The sequence below is a fragment of the Hyaena hyaena genome, unplaced genomic scaffold, assembly GCF_003009895.1.
Source record: "Hyaena hyaena isolate Hyena2069 unplaced genomic scaffold, ASM300989v1 scaffold_11, whole genome shotgun sequence".
NCBI classification, from domain to species: domain Eukaryota; kingdom Metazoa; phylum Chordata; class Mammalia; order Carnivora; family Hyaenidae; genus Hyaena; species Hyaena hyaena.
In genome coordinates this window covers 5,495,820-5,519,965 of record NW_024080643.1, presented here as the reverse complement: position 1 = coordinate 5,519,965, position 24,146 = coordinate 5,495,820, and the positions used below count along the sequence as shown (strand labels likewise).

General features: G+C 47.4%; 1 protein-coding gene across 2 annotated transcripts in view; it reads right to left on the bottom strand.

Moving 5' to 3' along the window:
- Positions 1–802: 802 nt before the first annotated feature.
- Positions 803–24,146, bottom strand: part of LOC120247187 (mitochondrial intermediate peptidase) — a 157,401-nt gene continuing 134,057 nt past the window's right edge. For both annotated transcript variants that reach the window (XM_039255006.1, XM_039254997.1), the window contains one exon: positions 803–1,139. In XM_039255006.1, coding sequence (XP_039110937.1) covers positions 1,042–1,139 — 98 coding nt within the window. In that variant the 3' untranslated portion in view covers positions 803–1,041. The remainder of the gene's footprint in view (positions 1,140–24,146) is intronic.

The window sequence follows — 24,146 nt, the reverse complement described above, 5'->3', positions numbered from 1 at the left end:
GGGCACGAGGTGCAGGAGGGTAAGTGGCCGCGCCGTGGCGAATGTAGGAGTCTTGCGCTGGGTACAGGCTGGTGGCTCTGCTTTCTGGCTGGTGCACACTTCGGGATTCTCAGTGCCAGCAGGCGGTAGAGGCAGAATGAGAGGTCTGTCAGCCTCTGTCCAGGGGATCTGGGAGTGTGGGCTACTGACCTTTCTTCATCTGGTCTTATCTGTTTTCGAGCCTGTAGAAATTCCTCCAGATCCTGAGAACGGGCTGGACGTGTGCTCTAGCTGTGGGAATTTTACATCTGGCTGTTTGCCTCGTCTTCGGTCATTGAGGAACAAGCAGAAGAGGCTGTTAGCAGATGACATTTTCAGCTAAAGCCTATAATTAAATTCTTGACTTTGATGGTAGGAATAGCCCACTGACTGAAGAATTTCTCTCCTATTTTTAACAGGCAGTGATACAATATGCAAGAATGCAAAGCAGATGGGTTCAGGCTGAAGGCAGACATGGCCCGAATCCTACTTTCCTTATTTACTGGTTGCTGGATATTGGCACGTCACTTGTTGATTGCACTTCCCTTTGTACATTCACAGTCCAGCCAGAAGAGCAAGAGTGGGGGTCCTCTCTGTCTTGCGCCCACCCGTGCAGTGCCCAAGCACTCAGGCCCCGTGCTGTCACCTACAAGGACTTGGCAAACCATAACTGCTCCATGTGCGTTTTTAAGCGGTAGTCATTCAGAAGAACTATACGTGTAACTCTTCTGAACAATCAGAGATCAGTACGTGAGACTGGCTGGATTAAGGAAATGCACATACCTTGAATTTAACAACGCTAGGCTCTCGTGTTTATTAGCTTATTGAAATTTCCATATGTTCAAAAATCTGCCAAAAAGGCTAAAAGCCAGAATAATTAAAACAAATTATTATTCCAAATCCCATCCATTTCAGCTTTTTCAGAAGTTATTACTGAAATCAGAAACAAGGGCTCACAGCTGGAACATTTACAACAACGTTCATATCTACATGACCTTGATTTAAAAGAGCCAGGTGCTTCCATCATTCAGAATCCATGAGGAAAGTTTCGAAGTCTGGATCCAGGTCAGAAACAAGGGCACTTACGAAGTCATCAATAGAAGGACATTTCTGAAGCATACCTGGAAACAGAGAGGAGGTCAGCCAACACATCCACCTGCAGACAGTAAAGAGGGACAAAGACACTCGACACTAGGGGAACATTCTGGGTTTTTGAAATGAGAACTTGGCTCTATGACCTGCCTATATAAACATTACAAAAAGTCATGAGTAAAAAAAAAAAAAAAAAAAAAAAAAAAAATCATGGTCAGTATGTGGGCCCTGAAGCTATTTATCTACTCAGCAGTTCGAATAGAGATTTATGACCAAATAGGTTTCCCAAGAGTTTTTATATTGCAGGTATTTCTATATACTTAGAACGATGTTAGAAGACTGAATTGCTAATTATCTCTGAGTGCACTGGTTCAGAATTTAATACATTTAGTTGCTTATCAAGTTCTATACACTTAAAAATCAATCAAATGTAATTCTTTTGTAGAAATCTCATATCAGAGTCAAGTTATTGGCTTCTCTCCAGATTTTCCTATATTGGAGAACTCCTAGATTTGCAACTTTCTAACTATAATGAGGCTCACTTAAAATACCTGGTACTCAGATTTCCTCAATCTAACATTCAAGGTGGCTATAAAGATAAAACAAGAAGATGTAATAAAACAGTGAGGCAAAATGTCTAGCACATATTAACAATTCAGTAAAAAGCTTATTTATCACCACCTTTCACTCTCAAGGAAGCCAAAGACAAAGATTCAAGCAATCAGCGTTGTTGTTTTGACTAATATTCCTGGCAGATAATGCTAACTCGGGAGCTGAACACGGCTGTATACACTGGTCTTTAATTTGGGAGTGGATCCCATAAAACTCATTCAAAGACTGCCAGGGCCCTCTATTATATCTCAGTCTTTAATGCAATTCGATTAATAGGTCTTGTGCATTCACTGTGTGTAAAGGACCAGGCCAGGTCACAATGGGACTAAGTGTGAAGGCTAAAATTATGAAGTGCAGAGAAGAAAATACCTTTGTGACTCTGAGGTAGGCAATGGTTTTGTAGACAAGAAAGTAATAACCATAAAAGAAAAAAAATGATACACTAGATTTTATCAAAAGAAAACTTCTATTCTTTAAAAGAAATCCTGAAGGAAATGAATAGGTAAATGAAAAAATAGGGGAAAACACTCCACATAATATATATTTCATATAGGATTTGTATCCAGAATATATAAAGGACTCCTCCAACTTACAGAAAGTATTTTTTAAAATGGGGCAACTGCTTGGCTCAAGCAGTTGGGCATCTGTTGATTTTGGCTTAAATCATGATCTCATGGTTCATGATATGGAGCCCCAGGTCAGCCTTGTTCGTGGTGACAGCAGGGAGCCTGCTTAGGACTCTCTTTCCTCTCTCCCAACTGATGGGCACTCTCTCATTCTCCCAAAGTAAGTAAACATTTAGGGGCAACTGGGTGGCTCAGTCAGTTAAAATTCCTCCAGATTTTCCTATTTTGGAGAACTCATAAATAGAGATTTGGCTCAGGTCATGATCTTGCAATTCATGGGTTGGAGCCCCGCATTGGGCTCTCTGCCCACTTCGGATCCTCTGCCTCCCTTTCTTTGTCCCTCCTCTTTCATGCATGCATGCGCTCTCCCACAATAAAAAACTAAACATTAAGTAAACAAACATTCATTAAAAAAGCATTTAAATGTAAAGTGGTGCAGCCACTCCGGAAAACAGTGTGGAGGTTCTTCAAAAAATTAACACTAGAACTCCCCTATGACCCAGCAATAGCACTACTAGGAATTTACCCATGGGATACAGGAGTGCTGATGCCTAGGGGCACATGGACCCCAATGTTCATAGCAGCACTCTCAACAACAGCCAAGACATGGAAAGAGCCTACGTGTCCATCAACTGACGAATGGATCAAGAAGATGTGGTTTATCTATACAATGGATAATGTGGATGTAACTCTATTATGCTAAGTGAAATAAGTCAGGCAGAGAAAGACAGATACCATATGTTTTCACTCATAAGTGGAATAGGAGAAACTTAACAGAGGACCATGGGGGAGGGGCAGGGGAAAATAGTGGGGGAGAGGGAGGGATGCAAACCATGAGAGACTCTTGAATGCTGAGAACAAACTGAGGGCTGAGGGGGTGGGGGGAGGGAAGAGGGGGGATGGGCATGGAGGAGGGCACTGGTTGGGATGAGCACTGGGTGTTTATATATAGAAACCAACTTCACAATAAACTATAAAAGAAAAAAATTTCCATGCAAAAAGATCAGCAAAATAAAAAAATTTAAGAGGGACAAAAGTATAACTTTTGCAAAAGAAGACAACTAAATAAACACAACAGGTACTGAGAAGACACAACATCGTCATCTGGGAAAAGAAAACTACACAACGCAACCACCAGAATGGCTAAAATGCCTACAAAGACCAAATGTAGGCAAGGCTGTGGGCCATCCTGCACTGTCCCGCGTCAGCGGTGGAGGAGTGAAACGGTACAACCACTTTGGAAAAAGATCTGGCAGTTTCTTTTTAATTAAAACAATTTTTTAAATGTTTACTTAGAGAAAGAGAGAGAGAGCAGGGGAGGGGCAGAGAGAGGGAGACACAGAATCCGAAACAGGCTCCAGGCTCTGAGCTGTCAGCAGAGAGCCTGACGCAGGGCTGGAAAGCACAAAGCACGAGATCATGACCTGAGCTGAAATCAGACACTTAACTAACTGGGCCACCCAGGTGCCCCTGGCAGTTTCTTATAAAACTAAGCACACATGATCCTATGACCCAGCAATTTCCTCCCAGACTACGTCAACAAAAAAGGACTTTACAACTCAAACTGGAAACAACACAAGTCTGCATCCACGGGACATGGGTAAACATACATGGTGTATTTGGAAAACAAAATACCACTGAGCAACAAGAAAGAACAGTCCCCTACTACATGAAACAACATGGATGAATCTCCAGAGCCTTCCACAAAGTAGTCCATCCTGTCTGATTTGATTCATAGCAAGTTTGAAGGTGGGCCAAACTAATCTATGGTAAAAACACCAGAAAAGCGGTTGCTTATAGGCGTGGAGATGACAGATGACTGAGAACGGGCAGAAGCCGTCGGGTGTGACGCTAGTGTTCTACCCATGGACAGTGATCCAAGTTATTAGGGCGAGTCTGTGCCTCAGAATTCATTAAATGGCACATTAAAGATTTATGCATTTCACTGTATATAAATATTACCTAAAAAAGAAAAGTAGAGAAATAACGCATATAAAAGTGTCTGGGGTAAATGTACTGCCGTCTGACACTTGCTTTGAAAAGTTATTATAGACGCATGATGGATTGACGGGTGGCTAGAGGAATGGATGGTTGGATGTGTGACAAAGACAATAAAATGTTCATTGTAGAAAGCTAAATGGCAAGTCCATGAGTGCTTACTGTACTATTCATTCAATTTTTCTGAATGTCTAAAAATTTTCAACATAAAACGTTTGGGGAAAAAGTCAACCATGGGTGCCAGCAGCGTACAAAGGGCAGCTGGTGCGAGGAGAGAGCGGGGAAGAAGAATTCTGATGGAGAGATTCAGATGGCCTGGTGGGGGGTGGGGTCTGAGTAGAAACTTGAAGGACAGGGAAGCGTCAGGTTCAAATGAGGCCCCTCCAGGTGGAGAGGACGATGTAGGAAGGCGCGGAGGTGTGAGAGGAAGAGGATGCATATGGACCACGAAGGGGTCTGCTGGGGCCCGGGGGAGGGGGGCAGCCCTGGGAGACATGTTTTAGGAAAGACTCTGAGACTGGAATGACAGTGACCAGGAGGAGAGAGCACCTGAGCCAGAGCGCTGGAGGGAAATCAAGAGCGTGTCACAGGTGCCGGGGGCAGGGGTGGGGGGGGAGGCGGGGGGCTGGGGAGCAATCCACGTGCAGGCCATCAGGCCTCAGTCAGCTGTGAACAGAGTTCACGGGTGGGTCCAGGACAGGACACACGGGTACGGTCATTCCCATTATGGGATCAACCTCGCGGGAAACTGCCCAAGAACTGGCTTATGTGGTGGACACACAAGCAGCGCAAATGCGTTCTCCTAAGTCAGACTGGGCCTGCAGGAGTTGAGAAGAATGTCCTAATATTTTCAACTGTGGACCAAAATATTCTCATCCCCGTTCCAGTTCAATTCTGCTGTTTTCACTCAGGAAATATCTGAGAAACAGGGAGAAGCTGCTGAAAGAGAAGTTCACTGCTTTGTTTTTATTTATAAAACTAAAGTTCAAAGCATAATTTTCTTTTTATGGTAAACTCCTCTCTGGGTGAAAGGCCTTTCCTCTGATCCAGCTGTGTCACAAAGGATGGAAATGGTGAGTCTCTGATGATTGCTAAAGTAGCCCATTTCACACTGGACCTTTAGATGTAGGTTATTGCTTAAGTAGAAGCTATCTCGTTAATAAATCGGGTTTCATGCACTTCCTACGCACCAAGTCTCTTAATGCAGAGAACAGCTGTAGGGAAAACATTTAAACATGGCTTTCAATCAACTGTGTTAACCTATTACACCCTTTTCTTTCCTTCAGTATGTGAAACATTCTATAATTAAATGACTGGCCGTTTTTAATTAATGCCTGGAACTGTCAGAAGGTAAAGCCCATTTATTCAGAGCCAACCCATTCAGTTAAGCATGGCCTCCTGTCCCTTTGAAGTGGTTCATTTTACCTCGACAAACTGCCAGTATAAATGTGACCTTGCTCTGTCCTTCTCGGGACACGGGCCCGACTAGCACAGGTCCTTCTCCGGCTTCCCGCCCTCAGCCACGCCTGCGTCTCGGAACGGCAATTATGGCAACGGCGAAAGGAAAACACACGCTCGTGGTATTTTTAAACACAATCTGGTCAGCAGGAAGGGATTTGGTAATTTTTGCACGTCCTGGGGCTGCTAAGGATGAAGGTCCCCCAAGGAAGAAGCCAAGGCCCGCTGGGGTAAAGAACAACCCTGAGGCAAGACTTCCCTTGGCATACTGCGACGGCATCCTCGCTCGCATTAGATTTACATGTTCGGCAAGCGTCAACACGAACTGACTTCTACGCAGAGAATTAAAAGAGAAATGCAATGTTTCAGGCAGTTCCCTAAGGGAGAGGAGCTGAAATTAGCTTTCGTATGTGTGTACGGTCCCCCCAAATTCCAGGAACTCTCTGGTTTTTTAAAAAGCAGACAAAGATGTCCTCCTGGTCTTTGAGCCCTAATCTTCAAGGGTGACTATTAGACCCGCAGGCTCTCGGGGGCCCCTTGGGAGCTGGGTTGGGCTGTTCAGTCCCTAAGTGAGTGGGATTTCCAAATGTGTTTCACCGTGGAAGTTACTAAGTTAGGGGCAAAACAGACGGATTTTGCCAAAAAAGGACGGAAACCTCACAATTAAAGAGGAGAGTGTTGACAGCAACGTAAGAAAGAAAACTGCATTAGGAAAGATGCCGCACGTATTACTAGTTCCTAGAGAGGAAGAGGTGGCTGGCTTTCATCTGTCCTAGGAAGAGATAATTCATAACGTGTAGCTGAAGAATGACGGTTTCATTTATGTTTCTCTTCATGTTACCTGAGAGGCAAATGGGCTAATAAAAGCTGGTACAAGCCAGGACATTTTCAGCCTGACCGCGCCGCTCCAACTAGCCTGTTTCATACCCTCACGGCAGCGGGGCAGTTATTCTGGGCCCGACTAAAATCAAGTATGATCTCAAAAGGATTTCAAGACTGACTCTTGAAGCAGTAGGGTTCCCAAAGTGCACTATGTGCTGTTCTTTCTAGTGCCTGTTGGCACAGAGCTGGAGATACAGTGAGGACGAAGACACCAGGCTTGGGGACCCGGCCACACACAGCTGGTCTGGAAAGGGTTTATCAGAAAACAGCATTCCAGCAGTTATCTGCTGAGCCAGGCACCGTGCTAGCAGCATCAACTCACCTGAACCTTAAAACCCATCTGCGAGGGGCCTGTCTTACAGACAACACAGAGCAAAGGGAGGTCACACAATTCTTACTCTTGTTGTGATGCTACAAGCCTGGTCCCTGGAGCCCATGCTTTCAGAGCCCTCATGTCTTGGGGTTTTTATCAAACACCTTCTAAGTGCCCGTATTTAAATACCAGCATCCCAGGTATGACAAAACCCGTATGTGTGGAGATATTCAGGGGACTGAGGGGAGAGTCTGATAGCTGCCCGATGCCTACATAGACCCAACTTATTAACTGTCCCCTTACTGCCTTGAAGACAGGGCCAAAATGTCCATGTTGGGGGGCAACTCAGTTTTGGTGCTGCAGGATACACGTTGTGAATGGTCACAACTACTTAGCTGTCCATGGAGCCAGAGTGCAGGGGACCTGGGAGCAGGCTCTGCAGACACGGCTGGTACCGGGAAGTGGCTCTGGCCAGCCATGACCCGGACCCGCAGCAAGCTCTCCCTCTCCAGGCGCGATGCTCGGCCATGTTCGGCTGCTGCTGCAGTTCTAGAAATCATCAGGGCAGAGAAAGGCGCCTGAGAGTTCTGCCCTTAAGGATGTTTTCTGGGTGGCCTCCAAGTATCTGCCGTAACTCCTTGCAAACAGAAGCCCTTACATGTTCAAGGGGCTCCCAACTATGCATATTTTGATGCTTTTACCCAGAGCAAATCTCGTCAGTTCCAAGATGAGTTCAGTGCGTGTACGAAGCTGCCAGTTTACGCCCTGTTAGTCTGTAATGGATAATACATAGTCTAACCAGGCCATCATTTAAGTATCAACATATTCTTGGCAGGAACGCTTTAACCTCTTGTGTGCCCATCGGGATGTACGACTAATACAATCAGTTGAAAAAAATGACAAGGCAACTGGCTGGCATGTTGATTATGCCTCTCAGACAAGCTGGCAAAGCTGGCATCTTGCTACGTTTCCCTTTACTACATGCCCGAGAGTGCAGGAAACTGAGGCACTTAACACACTGTGTATACACACACACTCATATACACACATATACGTATATATAGATGTGTGTGTGTGTGTACATATATATGGGGGGGGGCGGGGAGAGGCAGAGGGAGAAAGAAAAAATCCCAAGGAGGCTCCACGCTCAGTGTGGAGCCTGACATGGGGCTCAGTCATGACCCTGGGATTGTGACCTGAGCCGAAATAGAGTCAGATGCTCAAACAACTAAGCCACCCAGACGCCCCAAGAATTATTTTGAACCTTGGAAGAGAAGAGTTAGCGCCTCCTCTTTGGGTCTGTTTCATATGTTGCTCAACACCAACCAAGGCTGCCCTTCACTCAATGAAACTAGTTGAGAGAGACCAAAGTTTCATGAAAGCAAAGAAGGGCAGTTGAAGTAACTGTGAATAAAACCTCTGTGAAGTTTTCTCACTCACTCCTCATTCACGGTGTATCTGAGTGTCTACAGTCAACTGAAGGCAGGCAGAAAGATCACAGAATTACTTATTAGGAAGAAATAGTATATACACTATAAATATTACTAAGAATCTGTTTTATAGGAATATATGATATGGCAGTTCTAAGAGTGTAGTTTGCAAACATCATGGGTATTACCTGCGAACCTGCCAGAAATACAAATTTTTGGCCTTGACCCCAGACCTCTCGAGTCAGGAGCTGGGAGGGAGCTCGGAGATCGGTGATTCTGACGAAGCATAAGAACTGCAGCCCGGACGGACACGCGGATGCGGAGGAAAAGCGGAAAATGAGTTCTCCCGCTGGCCAACTATGACTTGCACGGTCTGGGGCAAGAAAGATGTATCAATTTTCTATTCAAGTAACCTAAAAATAATAGTTGTTTTCTCAAGTGAAATAGGAAACAAGCGTAGAAAACAAAAGCAGGATTTGCTTGGAACACTGTTCAAAGTTATGATGGCCGAGCCTTGGGAGAGAGGACACAGCTGGCTGGAAAAGCACCTAAAAGGATCAAGCGGATTTGGCAGGAAAATAGTCTGAAGATCTGTGGGGGCGGGGAGGAGGGGGAGGGGGGAGTGGTTGTTGCTGAGGTCGACTCCTCATAGACTTGGCAAGGGGTTCAGAAAGGACACCCCACCCGGATGCTGAGCTCCACGCACCACGTCCACGAGCGGAGCCAAGCCCTGCTCCACGTAAGATGGAAAGTCCCTTCCAACCTTTACCAAAACGTCGCTGCTCTGAGTAGCTGTGTGCCGAGCACTGTGTGCCAGAGACGCTAGGCACACAGACACCAGGGGGACACGACTTCTGTTCTGGGCAAGCTCACTATGTGGGGAGAAAACCATGGAAACGCATAATAGTTAACGCAGAGCAAACATGTATGGAAGGTACAGAATCGTGCAAGGAAGCGAGTGGCCGAGTCACAAGCCCATTGTGGTAGGCGGGGTGGCAAAAGCAGCTGGGGCCGTCGGTCCTTCTCCTGAGACCCCAGGAGCTGCTCCTTCGAGCTGTGCCGTGACCTCCCCTTGGATCCTATGGCCGCCTGCGTCGTATTCCAAAACATTCTGCTTTGCTAAGCCCGAGTGGGTTCCAGCTTTTCAAGAAGACCCAGTTGATAAAAAGATCAGTTCACAGATTATTAAAAGGGATCCAGTGACGCCTGGGGGGGGGGGGCACTGATATTTCTGTTTGATTAAGCATCAACTTTCTAGACCCAAGGCTTAGACTAGAGGCAGGTAGGTTGGGTTTTTTTGGTTTTTTGCATTTAAGTAACTGTCTTTCCTCAGATTCATGAAGTCTGAGTGATACACAGCAAGCTTTAGGTCGGATTTCCTCTCTCCAAGTTCACTGGGAGGAGAGGAGAGTCTTCCTGGCCAAAGAGGGAGAAACGGGTGTTCCACAGTCCTGGCCGGGTGTTCGGGAGGCGTGGAGCAGGTCCACTGGGAAGTGGGGTGGGGGGTTTGGGGGGCTTGGGCTCTCCTGAAGCTGCCTCCTTCCTGTACACCTAGGGGGAACTGCCCTCGCGTCTGTGGGTTTCAAAGGTGCAAGGAAAGTTCGTGGCTTGGGTGTGCGTCCCAGGCTGTCCAGGAGAGACGAGGCCAGGGTGCTCCGTATTTGGGGACCAGGTGGAGGTGAGCCCGACGCCTATCCGACTAGCCAGCTGTTGAGAGCCCACGACAGCGGGGACAAATAACCCATCAGTTCTTTGAAACTCAAAGCTAAATGCCAATCACATTATGACATTTCAGACGCTGGTACTTGGTTTAAATTTGATCAGTTAAGTTTACAGTTCGGGCCTACAGCTACCCTTTATTTAGGGGTCAGGCTGGCGGACGGCACGAGCTGCAGGCTCCCAAGAGGAATGTGCTGGGGACCCCCTCCTGGGCCGCAGCCCACTCTGTAAACACCAGCAGAGTGACTACCTTGTGTCCGATAAACAACCTCAGGGGCAATGTGCAGGCACAGGTTAGGGTCCGAGGCTGAATGGAACATTACCTCGTTTGGCACAGCCTTCTCTATATGGCTTCCAAGTTCAGTGTAACTCTACTCTTCTGACTATACCGAAGTGTTCCTTTGAAGGGTTGCCCAGAGGAAACAGACAGGAAAGGTAAATTCTTCCTTTTCTAAAGAAAACTTCAGAAGCCTCTCTACACGGTACTGTGTCCTGATGGTTAAAGCACGGGTTTGGCAAGTGACTACCTGAGTTAACCAGCTGGCTAATGGACCTCAGACCAGTCACTTAACTTTCCATACCTCGCTTCTGCTCAGAGCCATCAGAAGTAAAGGTAAAATGTTAGAGTGGAATGTAATGTTTGAAAATCATAAAACTGGCAGAACGTCACCTACTTTGCTAGACTGTTGTAAGAATTGAATGAGATAGTATATTTCTGACAGAAAATGCTGCAACATTGGTAACAGTAACAACCAGACCCAAAGGTTTATAAAAACCTACTTCCCAGGTCAGTGAATTGAAGAATGAGGCTATTTAGTTTTTTATTTGCACAAGCTGAATTCCAAAACAGTGGTCTGTGACGAGGTATTTAGGACATGCTCATCAAACTCGCGGTCACAAGCTAGCTACCCACACAGCTTGCTTTACTTTTTTCCACTTTCTGCCATCTGCTTTTTAGGAGATGACTGTTTATCTGCTAAATGAAGAAAACTAAAAAAAGGAAGAAACAAAAGATGTAACTAAAACCCTTATGAGGAATTATGAGAAGAGGACTGTCAGGAAGAGATCACTGGGAAGACGGGAAAGTTCTGGAAACGGACAGTGGTGATGGCTGCCCAGGATCGGGAATGTACAACACTCTGAATGCCCACTGGAATGCAGATTTTAAAATGGTACATTTTATATTATGTATACTTTACCATAATTGAAAAAACAATGTGGAAGAGGGCCCAACATGCTAACCTAGAGCCTTTGATTCACCCAGGTGGTCAGCTGGCCCTGCTCTCTCTGGGCTGTTAGGAAGCAGAACAGTAACCAGGCAGATTAGCTCTCCAGACCTGAGAACGAGTGGAAAGGCCTGCCTGTGGATTCCCACCACCACTGTCCACAGTAAGTGGCTACTTTGTGTGTGTGCTGAAATAATTCTACTTGCCAAACGCAACTCGGTCTGAAGAAGAATCACAGCACACAGGCTAGCCTGGCAGTTTGAAAAGTCTAAGGTGAATTTTATGAGCTCAGAACTCTAATTCCAGATCTGTCTCTCCCAAGCCTAGGGCAACTATATTGCTCACCTCCTCCACTTTGAAGTTCTTCTCTGCTACAAGGCGGTGATTACCCACACCTTTCTCTAAAGGTGGATTCCCACTATCTACAATCAGTTCCTGGGAAAATCAGAATATCAGCCAGAAAGTAAAATTCCTTTCTTCCTTTGAACTGAAAACAAACCCGATTGCCCCCTAGGCTCGGTTCATACCTGTCTCTGGTCAAACAGGAGGTTCTGCCCACGGGGCTGCTGACAGGCCGGGTGCAGAGGGTCTGAGCTTCGTGCTGGGCAGATGCTGAGCCGGCCATGTGAGCCCCACATACGTGGTCTGTTTACAGATTGGTTTATTTTAACTGCATCATCAGATGTAATGATGCCACTTACAATTATACTTCTGGGTTACAAAACATTGTGCCTTTTGAAGCTCCATGCCTTCCTTAAACAAACACACCCACATATTAAACGTATACACACCCTCTTCAAAATTCGGTGCATTTACAAAAGGAGGTCTAGGCCTTGAGAACACAGGTGCTCTCTTCACTTCCATTTCTTCCTTCCAAAAAGCTCTCAGCTATTTCAGAGGCAACGCTGAGTAAATATCCAAACGAGCCAAAGATTAGGGATTCTATTTACTTGGCTATTATTCCAGGTTGCCATTTACCTGTATTATTGAAACTATGTCATAATCCTGGAGCCACTAAATGCTAAGTCTGGTCCCATGAGTGCTTTCCTCCTTTATTCCCGTTCCTCTGTGCAAGAGAAGAACAGTGCTGCCCACGAGTGTGCGTAAAGTACCAACACTTGCTGGGCATCCATGCTTTCTCACTCAACAAATGTTACTTTGCTGTGGAATTACTGCGGTACACATAAGCCAGGTGATGATACCCCACCGACTCCAGTCAGCACACGCCACCTTTCACATCTTACTCTAAGATCTCAATGGTATGTTCCTTCAACATCACTGTATTCGTGACGAGCCACTCAGGTGGCAAGAATTATAAATATTTTTAATGTTTTATTTATTTCTGAGAGAGAGAGAGAGAGAGAGACAGCGTGAGCAGGGGAGGGGCAGAGAGGAGGAGACACAGAATCTGAAACAGGCTCCAGGCTCTGAGCTGTCAGCACAGAGTCTGACGCGGGGCTCGAACCCACGAACTGCGAGATCATGATCAGAGCCCAAGTTGGACGCTTAACCTACTGAGCCACCCAGGCGCCCCCTTTTTAAATTTTTATTTTAATGTTTTATTTATTCAGGTGGCAAGAATTATAAAAGAACAAGCGGGAAAATACAGCGGAAGAGGGACACAACCATTTCTAAAGCCAAAGCTTTCCGGGAAGGCCTGAAACAGAAGTTTAAGACGTTCCCGGCCCTCCCGAGGCCGTCAGAGCGCCCGGGTCTGAGTCGCCCTCCCAGCAGCTGCTACACTGTGACCTTGGGCAGTAAGCTACGGGAACACCGCAGGGCTGTTCAGAGCATGAAAGGGGGGAACACAGGGCAGCGCCCCCAGCACAGCCCCTGGCGCGTCAAAAACTCTCCATTGAAATTTCTAGCAAGCAGCTACGGTTAGCGCTCCAGTCCACTCAACTCCAACAATGTCAAAGCAGAAGAAATTAGTCTTAACTGGTTAATATCCAACATAAGGTACTACTTAGCCTAGGAAAATCAGTACGTGAGGCTACTGCAGCGTTTTAGTGACATTCCTATCCTGACATGAAAAAACCACGCGCATCGGAAGGAAGACACAGGGACGGGGTGCTAGAATTCCAGTTATTTTGAGAGTGTGATTTAAGATTTCAAGAATTTTTTAAAGCTCTTTTTTAAGGTTCGTTTATTTTTGAGAGAGAGGGAAGGAGGGAGCGAGAGGGAGAGGGAGGAGGCCGGGGAGGGGCAGAAAGAAAGAGAGACAGAGAGACAGACAGACAGAATCTGAAGCAGGCTCCAGGCTCTGAGCTGTCAGCACACAGCCTAACATGGGGCTCAAACTCACGAACTGTGAGATCATGCCCTGAGCTGTAGTTGCACGCTTAACTGAGCGAGGCACTAGAATTCCACTTATTTTGAGGGTATGATTTAAGATCTCAAGAACTTCTTAAAGTTCTGTTTTCTTAAACTTCTTGAAGGGAAAACCTAAGTGGAGTTTAGCTGTCCTCCTGACCCTACAGCTTATTCAAACCAAGCCTATCTTTAGCTGTGTAAGGGAAATGACTGAAAGCGAGGCATGTGTCACTCGACATCCCCCACCTTGCAAGACGAGGCAGAAAAAGAACTTGAAATTTTACTCAAGTATTTGCGATGTGAACACTCTGAGATTAAAAGGGATGATTCCTTATATGAAAAAAGAAACCTTTAATGTCGAGGCAAACTAGTAAGTAAAAGAGAAAATGAGGTTTGGGCTTGATTGCTCCTTGATCTAGTTTCATTCTTAGTTAACGTTACATAATAATCAGAGGGAAGAAGCTTCTCTTAGAGACGGCGGAAAAGACTCCAGTAAACACTGGAAGGATCTTGTAAAACGATCTTGCAGGAACTGATCCAGTTAAACCAAGACACACTTTCCTGTTTCCACGCTCGCTGGCGACATTTCAAACAAGGGTTGGTTAGCAGATGCCAGTTTCAACCGCTCCACTAAAATCCGCCCTGAATCTCTGCTGCTGCTATTATCATGTACCTTTCCTGGCGTGCTTGCCGGGCGGGAACGCTCCCGTGCCCCGGCATCAGTCCTGCCCCAGATGGACTTCGGGCTGCTAATCTGCTCAGCCCTTGATGCCTGATGCCTCCGGGTGTCGAGCTTTGGGGAAACGACATCTGCTTTTCTAACGTGTCTGTAGCCCCACTGCCAGCAGCACACATTTGTAACCGCATGCTGAGAACACGGTCTATAACGACCGTCTTTAAAGAAGATTTTATTTTATTTATTTATTTATTTTTATTTATTTATTTCTGAGACAGAGAGAGAGAGAGAGACTGCGTGAGCAGGGGAGGGTCAGAGAGAGAGGGAGCCACAGACTGAAACAGGCTCCAGGCTCTGAGCTGGCAGTCAGCACAGAGCCCGACGCGGGGCCCGAACCCACGAACCGCGAGATCATGACCTAAGCGAAAGTCGGACGTTTAACCGACTAAGCCACCCAGGCGCCCTAAAGAAGATTTTATAACGTTTCCATTAAGCAAACACAGAAGGCTGAAAGAATATTATCTACATTCCTTGTGGAAAGTAGCGCAGTTGATATCATCTAAGAGTGGAGCGGCTGGTGTACTTCCTGCAGTGAGTCCACGACAAGTTATCTCCTTGGGAACAAAAAGCCTCTCACACCTCAAGTAAAGCCAGACTCCAGCCGCGCGGTCTCAGACGGCCCACGGGTGGCAGGGGCTCCACCGCACTGACACAGCAAGAAGTGAAGGGAGGGCCACTCACAGAAAGTAAAATGCAAGAAAAAGGTGTGTCAAGAGTCTGTAGCTTCAAGAGCTCAGGGCTGCAGGGCCTTGAGCCGGCAGGTGTGGTGGGCACCTCAAAGGCTTTGAAGGCCGAGTCCCGACGATGCCATCTAACAGCTTGGTGCTGACCCAGTTACTCAGTGTCTGCAGGCTTTGTGTCCCGCACATGTGACGTGGGGACACCACCACATACCGACTGGATGTGATGTGGATTACAGACACCGTCTGCATCTAACACACTTTCATTATGTCAGTGCCCCTAGCACTTCTGCACGGCCAATCTCCCTCCTGTGTGCTGACTATCTGAAATCACTTGCATAGGAACTTGTGATGCCCAGGGTTTGGTAAGAGGTGTTCCACTCTGAGCGCCGGGGAACATGCAGGCCCACGGTCTTTTGTCGAAAGGGATTCCCTACCCATCCCTTCCAGCCCGTTGTTTGATAATCAATACTCACTCGCCCCGTGGGCAGGAGCAAGGAAGTGCCAGAGATATGCATGCAAGTAAGACCTGGGACTGTGAGTAACTTGCTCTGCGAGTGTTCTAGGAGACGAGCAAGCATCCGAATCAATTTTAACTTGATCCACGAGTGATGTCTTGCAATAGGAGTCGTATATGGCTCCGAATGTCACATGATCACAGCCGAGCCAGTGGTTTCTCTCTCGCTCTCTCTGTATTGTGGGTGATCATTGCCCATGCTCGGATGCTCAATCTCAGGCCACTGTGTCTGGCAGAAATCAGTGATTTTTCAGAATGTTGGAAGGTGCCCACAACTGGCACTAGTGTATTTTTGTCACTTCAAAGCACATGTGGGGGCACCTGGGTGGCTTAGTCGGTTAAGCATCTGACTTTTGCTTAGGTCATGATCTCGCGGTTCGTGGGTTCGAGCCCCGCGTCGGGCTCTGTGCTGACTGCCAGCTCAGAGCCTGGAGCCTGTTTCAGTCTGTGACTCCTCCCTCTCTCTCACCCTCCCCTGCTCACGCTGTCTCTCTCTCTCCTAGAAATAAATAAAACATTAAAAAAAAAAGTTGTTAAAAAAAAAAAAGCACGTGTGGACGGTCCTCTGCTTTTCCACACAAGACTGAGCTTAGGAAGGCTTTGCTTCCTTCTAGGTCAGGCTGCCTGCAGATACAGACCCTTTCCCCTGCCGCCTTATTGCTGGTTACACTAACTACAGTAGACGACAGGCGTTTATCATCACTGTACTGTAGTCAGCGTCCGTGCGAGCGTCTACAATGGCCCCTGTGCAGGAGAAGGTTCCACTGAGCTAACAGAACCATTAGTGATCAGAGATTCCGTTAGTGATGGCGAAAGTCGTTCTGCACAATAACCCTCCTCTCTCGTCTCCCTCACACCAGCTGCGAAGGTTTTCAAAGGTGAGTGTGGGTTAATTTGTTTTTCTTTACATTTTTTATTTTATTATTCTGTATTATATTACACTATTGTAATCATCACAGTATTGTAATCCACATAGATATTTTTGGGTTGTGTAACGAATCATCTGAGTTTCTATTATTTCTTACAGGGACATTCACTTTGATAGACAAGTGCTTTGGATTACAAACATATTTCTGGAATGAATTATGCTCACAAACCAAGGTTTCACTGTATGTGTGTGTATGTATTCTTGAGTACGTACATACACACACACACACACACACACACACACAGTATATATAGTATACACTGATAGGTTAAAAGCTAACATCCTGAAAAATAAAGAGTTAAAATTCTGTTTAAAAGTTACTTCCCCAGAGGCTTTTCACCCTGTTGGCTAGCAAAATATTATGTCACTGAATCCAGTCATTGGAACATTAACAATAAAATAGGGGGGGGAAATCCAAGGATCGTAGATGCTTCTGGGTTAGGTTTTGCAGAAGAAAAGATCTGTCAGTCCTGGTAAAGGCTGACTTTCTTCCATTGGTGTAAAGGGATCAATATGCCACGAGGCTTCTATGAGCCTACACGGTAAAAGTTATACAAAATGCTCTTCAGTGGCTAGTATGATAGTGTGCAGTTACTTGCCTGATATGTTAACAAAACACGGTAACCCACGGGAATTACTTATTCCTGGTGCTCCAAAGTCAATTTATTTAGAAAGTTAAAAAAAAAAAGCCACTCTTCCCATGAGGGCATTCCATTTATAACACCCGCATATTTTCTCCCTTGTTTATCTGTATCACTGAAGTGCTGGCCTTGTACTTTTATAAGCAAAGAACATCTGATTGCCTATTCCAAGGGCGGGTGCCTCGGGTTGTTATAAAAGCCCCAGGAAGAGACTCGGTATATTCTGCACCACAGCACCCGGTGAAACCCGGCGGCGGGCTCCCACACATGCTCCCCGTTAACACCGTGGGTGTGGAGAGCTTTCCTGAAGGTCAACGTTCTGTCCCGTTATGTTTATACCCTCAGTGTATCCCCTTCCGGGCCTCCTCGGTCCTGATGGCGCCTAGTGTGACAGAGAGGCGGGAACCCAGGCACCCTGTGGGCCCCCACCTCATGTCCTGGCGCGGGCCGCATGGCCCTGGCGTGGGCCCCGGCCTGCAATGCCATCTCCTGGACGGGGCTCCTTCTTGTAAATCTGACAGGAGCTGTGGGGTCTCTGTGTTAGTCTTGCTGGTTGATTTGTGTCCCTCAAGGGCCGGGCGAGCAACGTTCAGTAAGCATTTACTAAGCTTAAATGAGCGACCATCACCAACGACCATCGGACTCTTCACTGGTCACTACCCTGAGGATATTAAAATAATACATTTTCCCGAAACACTGTATTGGGGGACAGCTCCTTCCGTCTTAAGCTTCGCAGCTGGTGTGGCTCAAAGCAAAGGGTCTCGGGCGCCCACACACACGAGGTGGCTGGCAGGTGGGGGGACGGCACAGGGAGGTGGTGGGGAAGGCCGAGGCCTCGGGGACCACTCGCTCCCCAGGGGGGCTTCACTTTGGGCTGGCCCTACTTTAATGAAACCCCAAGAGTCGCCTCACCTCACATAATGAAGCCCACTACTTGCTGCCGTAAATCACGGTGCAGAATTTCCCTCTGACCGCCCACGGCAGTGAAAACTCTTACCACTTTAGTGCCCGTTCCTTAAATCACTGCTAATTTGCAGGACTGCCTCGGTCTTGCAGGCAGGAACTGTGAAGCACAAGGTAGGATCCATTTTCTTCCACCCTTGCAGAGCACTGGTTGTGTGGCGTAATAAATGTAAGTAGTGTGTAAAGGAAAAGCTCTACAAACACGACATATGCTTAACAGCCAGGTGGATGGTGGTCCCTTAGGAGCCCGGGCTCCCCTCTCCCTCCCGATGAAGGCTCTTTGATCAAAAAAGGACTGAGGCCAGTGAAGCCGGGGTCCTGCTGCAGGTGCGGGCAGGCGGGGGCGGGGCAAGCTAGAAAGAGCAGCAGGACTGACAAAGGCAAACCCAAAATCCAGACAGCTGCGCGGACACCGCGATGCTAAATCCAAGAAGAGGGGAGACGCTGGACAAGCAGGGGACAAAGCAGAACACTCTCACTGGACATCTTTCTCTTTCATGTTAGAAAAGAGCTTTCGCAAAAATATGTGGGCCCAAAAAACCCTTAGAAATATTGATGTGACGGGCATCTGGGTGGCTCGGTCAGTTGAGCGTCCGACTTCGGCTCAGGTCATGATCTCATAGCTCGTGGGTCTGAGCCCCGTGTTGGGCTCTGTGCTGACAGCTCAGAGCCTGGAGCCTGATTTGGATTCTGTGTCTCCCTCTCTCTCTGCCCCTCCCCCACTCGTGCTCTCTCTCTCAAAAATAAACAAAACATTAAAAAAATATATATTTATGTGATACAAAACTTCTCAGACAAGGTGAATAAAAACCTGTTCCCTTTCTAATGGTCGCCACTTTATTAAGGCACAAGAAAGATTTCACTTTCCAGTATATTTTAGTATCTACGCACTTGCTCACTTATCAAACGCTTACCGGTTGCCTGGGGAGGCACTGGGGGTACGGCGGTGCAAACACCAGCTCCCCTCGAGCTCAGAGTCCAGGGGAGAGCGCGGGCCACGGACCAGTAAGTGAAACTGTACGAGTTACATTATGTCAGGAGGTAAGTATGTGCCGTGGGGAGAAAAAGACACAACAAAGCACAGAAAGGAGGCAGACTGACAGGGAAACCCTTTCTGACAACGAGAGGGAAAAAAAGATCCGTATGTTTAAACATCGGAGCAACCCGTCCAAATTCCTCTGGTTTGCTTCAAACAGCATGGTTTTGCTTGGCACGCTGTTAGTTTTAAATCGCCTTATCTTTTAATACTTAGTGTACCGGAGGGGCTTCCTCGCAAGCCACAAACGTAAAACACACTGTGGGGTGGGCACGCGCCGGCCACAGCGCATGTCTGGTGACACACCCTGGTCGTTTGTTTATGCGGAGCCCCAGCTCACAAGGGCGACAGGTGTCCACTACGCCAGGTGGAAACAGCTGTGTGCTCATCTCTCCCTTGAAAGTCCCACTTAAAAAAATAGAAAGCAAAGGGGCATATTTAAAAACAAAAAAACCCTAGGAGTACCCACCCGGAGTCCCTGTACACTTACTATTCTCCTACAGCGCTGGGCCAGCCAGCTTCGCGCCGCACCCGGCCACGTTTAGGGGTTACCCACGCTGCATGATTACAGCTGGAATAATACCCACAACTCACTTTTTGTGCCATTAAACAATGCAAAATGCTTTTTCTCCTGAAGTCACTGTGTGTGCGTTCCGACAACAGGGAGAATCAATCAGGCGAGCATCGAGCGATGACTGTTTCCGCAGCTTTCCTACTTTCACATGCCCGCCGTACTTCTGCTGACAGACGGGACTCCCGCCCTTGGCGGCTGCCATGTCTGCACCGCACAACCCACACCACCGGGAAAGACCCGTGCTAAGCACGTGTGGCCTATTAGGTTAGTAATCCGGCTATTAAAAATATAACACAAGCATCGACGCTCATTACCTAAAGACACGGCGTCAACAAGACCTCAGTCTTTTAACGGAGGCGATATTTTGAGTCCATGTTAATTCCTGTCACCCTGTCGCGGAGAGCGGTCTAGAGGTGGAATGGACCGGCCTTGTGCCACAGCGGGCTTCCCATCACTCACACTGGCTGCGAAAAGGGGCTTCTGGAAGCTAATCAGCCCCAGGTCCCTTGGGCAATTCTGCAGCTGAATCCCCGGCACTTGGGAGCTTCTAGAGCTGAATCCCACATGCGGGCTGAACTGTTTCGGGGCAACGGGGCTGCCTGTTGGCTCTGTTTCTCCATAACTTTTTTTTTCCCCTTTAAGGTTTATGCATTTATGTTGAGAGAGACAGAACCCCAAGCAGGTTCTGCACACAGCCCGACGTGGAGTTTGAACCCACCAAAGTGTAAGATCATGACCTGAGCCGGTTCCAAGAGCCGGACGCTTAACTGCCTGGGCCCCCCAGGCACCCCGTCTCCTAAGCTCTCTAACACACGACACTGGAGTCTGCTGCTCCGCCGCTCTATCAGCGGGTCCCCCTGGCTCTTGAGAACATGGCCACCTCTCCCACGGCAGGAGGAGGGAACCTGGGGACGGCCTCCGAATCCCACCCACTTACTCGCCTCCACGCAGTCGGTCCCCGGGCCAGCTGCTCTTACTTTGTAAACAGTTTGGATGGCCGCCTCCGCTCTCACCAGGATTACTGCCAACAAGGGGCCCCTTCGATCCAGCCTTGCGGCGGGCCCTCCTGCGCAGGAGGGGGATCCCGTACTGATCTTGTCCCCGCCTGCCTCGGGAAGACTGGCGGTGCGTCCTCACGGTCCTCAGCATAGATGTCGGGAGTCCTTCACAGCATCTACAATGCCCGCATGATGCCCGCTTCCCCTGACCACAGGCTGTGCCAAGTAGCCCCCTCCTCTGATGGCCCCTATGTTCTCCCCACCCCCCCAGGCGACAGGGGCAGGAAAGCAGAAAAGTGCGGCAGACGGAGTTGGGGAGCAGGGCGGACACACCACAGGCAGTACTCTCGTTACCAGAAATCCCACCCAAGAGGCTCGTTTGTGCGCTGAGAATTTCAGGATAGTCTTCTGTCTACTGAAGACTTGTGAGGACAGTTCCCACGCACCGCCCCCCATCAGTCGGTCATCTGCCCCGCGGTTAGTATCTTCCCTTGGTTGGGCATGTGTGTCCCAACTAGTTAACCCATATTCACTCATGGTTGTTAACTGAAGTCATAATTCAGTCACATTTCCTTAGTTTCTGTCTCATGTCCTTGTTCTGCCCCCAGGTCCCATCCAGGATGCCATACTGCACGTGGCCTGTCAGCCCTCCTTAGGTCCCCCTGCACACCTTCAAAGTCTCTTCAATTCCCTGTTCTTGACAGTTTTGGGGTGTACTGTTCAGGTGTTTTGTACTGTGCCCCTCAGTTTGGGTTATGGGGTTGGGAAGGAAGACCACAGAGGTGAAGTGCCTTCCTCATCACATGATGGGCACATCCTATCAACATGGCTTCACTGTTGATGCCGACCTTGACTGCCTGACCTGGGAAGTGTTTCTCAGCTTCTCCTCTGTAAGCTTACCGTAATCTCTCCCGGCCCCTTCCATACTGCACCCCTTTGGGAGGAAGTCACTCTGCACATTCACACATACGTGGTGCTCCATTTCCTTGAGGGAGCAGCACCTCTCTGTATGAATTGTTTGAAATGCTTCCGCATGGGAGGTTTGTTTATTCTCCCCATTTATTTATCCAATCATTTACATCAGTATGAACTCAAAGACAGGATTTTATACTTGGTGTTCTACCCGGTAACCGCCTTATTTATCTGGTTGCTTAAACTGTCAGAACATTGGCCACAGGGAACCCTTCATTTTGCCTCCCTTTGACATCCACACCATCCTGTGTGTAGTTTCTTATTTCCCAGAGCTTCTGGCTCGTACTATGCACTTAGTCCTGGAAACGACCATTTCTCCAAGGAGCCCTGGTGTGAACGGCGTGAAGCTGAGATCGGAATGCGCCCTACTAGGACCAAGAAGGTTCTTAAAGGAAATAGTAGTTACCACTGTAGACGGTTCGTATTGATCTCCGCGGGCGCAGGGATGACCTTTTGGAATATAAACCACAATTCTCTGGTTTGCTTCTTGGACAGAAATGGTATGTACTAAGTTAGAATAGATGACACAGGGTAATTATGGCCAAAAATCAATGTGCGTGGAAAACTATAAAGCTCTGCAGAAATGTAAGGTATTGCGATTTTAATCAGCTCCAAGTAAGGCCCTGTGGGCTTCTGGGCTTTGGTTCCAGGAGTCAGTTTGGCAACACAGAAAAACAAACTGAAGAAGGTTCTGCTGAGAACGGACTCATTTGCCCACTAATACTTTCAGTCTTCTCTGATGTTTGATCCTTTTAAAAAACTCTGCCAGGTTAATACTCTGCATCTCTACTGGCACGCTGCTTTTGGCCACAGGGACATAAAAATGAAGCTAAGAGTTTCTCTTCTGGAAAGGAGCACAGAAGTAAAGTTGCTGAGCGTTTGAAATGGCCTCCTGGAATGCGAAAGCCTTGGACTTTAACCTTTCCTTCCCCCCACAAAATTCCTGGTGCAAAGGCTGAAGGGCAGGGCACGGGAGTGCTCTAACCAGAGGCAGAAACATGACACTGGCTGCTCCCTGGGCTGTGGGAGAACCTTGCTCTCGGAAGCACCATGACTGCAAAGGATTATAAACTAAGTTGACAGCTTTACCACCAAAGTGTAAAGGAGCTCCTACAAAGCCAGATGAAGGGAAATTTTACTGCTGATCGGTGGATGTCAGGGGAATAGTTAGGATGTGAGGTTAAAAACAAACAACCACAGGGGCGCCTGGGTGGCTCACTTGGTTGAGCGTCTGACTTTGGCTCAGGTCATGATCTCATGGTTCGTGGGTTCGAGCCCCGCGTTGGGCTCTGTGCTGACAGCTCAGAGCCTGGAGCCTGCTTCAGATTCTGTATCTTCCTCTCTCTCTGCTCCTCCCCTGCTCATGCTCTGTTTCTCTCTGTCTCAATAGTAAATAAACATTTAAAAAAATACTTAAAAACAAAACAAAACAAAAAAACAACCAACCACAGACTCCTGGGGACTCTGCAGACCTCAAGGCTCATGTCACTTACATCTCCCGTGTTCTAAGGACCAGCCCGATCTCAGGTCCGAATTTAGAGATCAACTGAGGAAGGTGTGGGAGCTGGGGGGAGAGGCGGCACAGAAAGAATCAACTCTGACTGTCCCATTATGTATAAAGATGGGGGGACTAACTTAGGTAGCACAGCAAAAGGTATCTGGCACGTAGCAGTTTCTTAAAATGTTAGTGTTTTTCTGATTAACTGAAAGATAAATCTGAACCTCAAAACTTAACAAGGGCCATTTACCCAAGCCTGTAGATGACATAAAACACAAAGAGATAGTGGACAGAGGAAGATATGCATGAGTAATTTCTCTGTCATTCACAAACTGCTGAAATCATACAAGTTCTGTCCCAAGTAGCCATATCATTCCACCCTCGTATCTGGCATGGTGGGTACAAAATAGTACTCCCTTGCTACCCACAAACCTTACCGCACATTTGTCTTCCAGAAAACTATACATTTTCTGAAATGACTGTGATAGAAACTGAACCCCAGCACCCTTAAAAGTATTCTAGTATATACTTTAAAACATAGCAAAATGAATGAAAGTATCGTATCATCGTTTCTTTGAAGCAAAAACTTTAAGTTCCCTTATGACTAGAAATGGGAGACTTCCCATAAACCAGAAAACACTGGCAGGTGGTGGATGGAATGAAGAGCAGAAAAACTCGCCACCGGCAACTGAATACAAAGAATGCCAGCTCACCCCAGAATTTTTGGCAATTAAGAAAGTTGGTTCCCGTCAGGTGTTGCCAAACTGTTGGGGGAGGGGGGGATTAAGTAAACAAATACAGTGCTCCTAACATAAATCTTTGCTATGCTGTGCATGTGTTTAAAGGCAGATAAATGGGGCGCCTGGGGGGCTCAGTCGGTTAAGCACCCAGCTTCGGCTCAGGTCATGATATCACA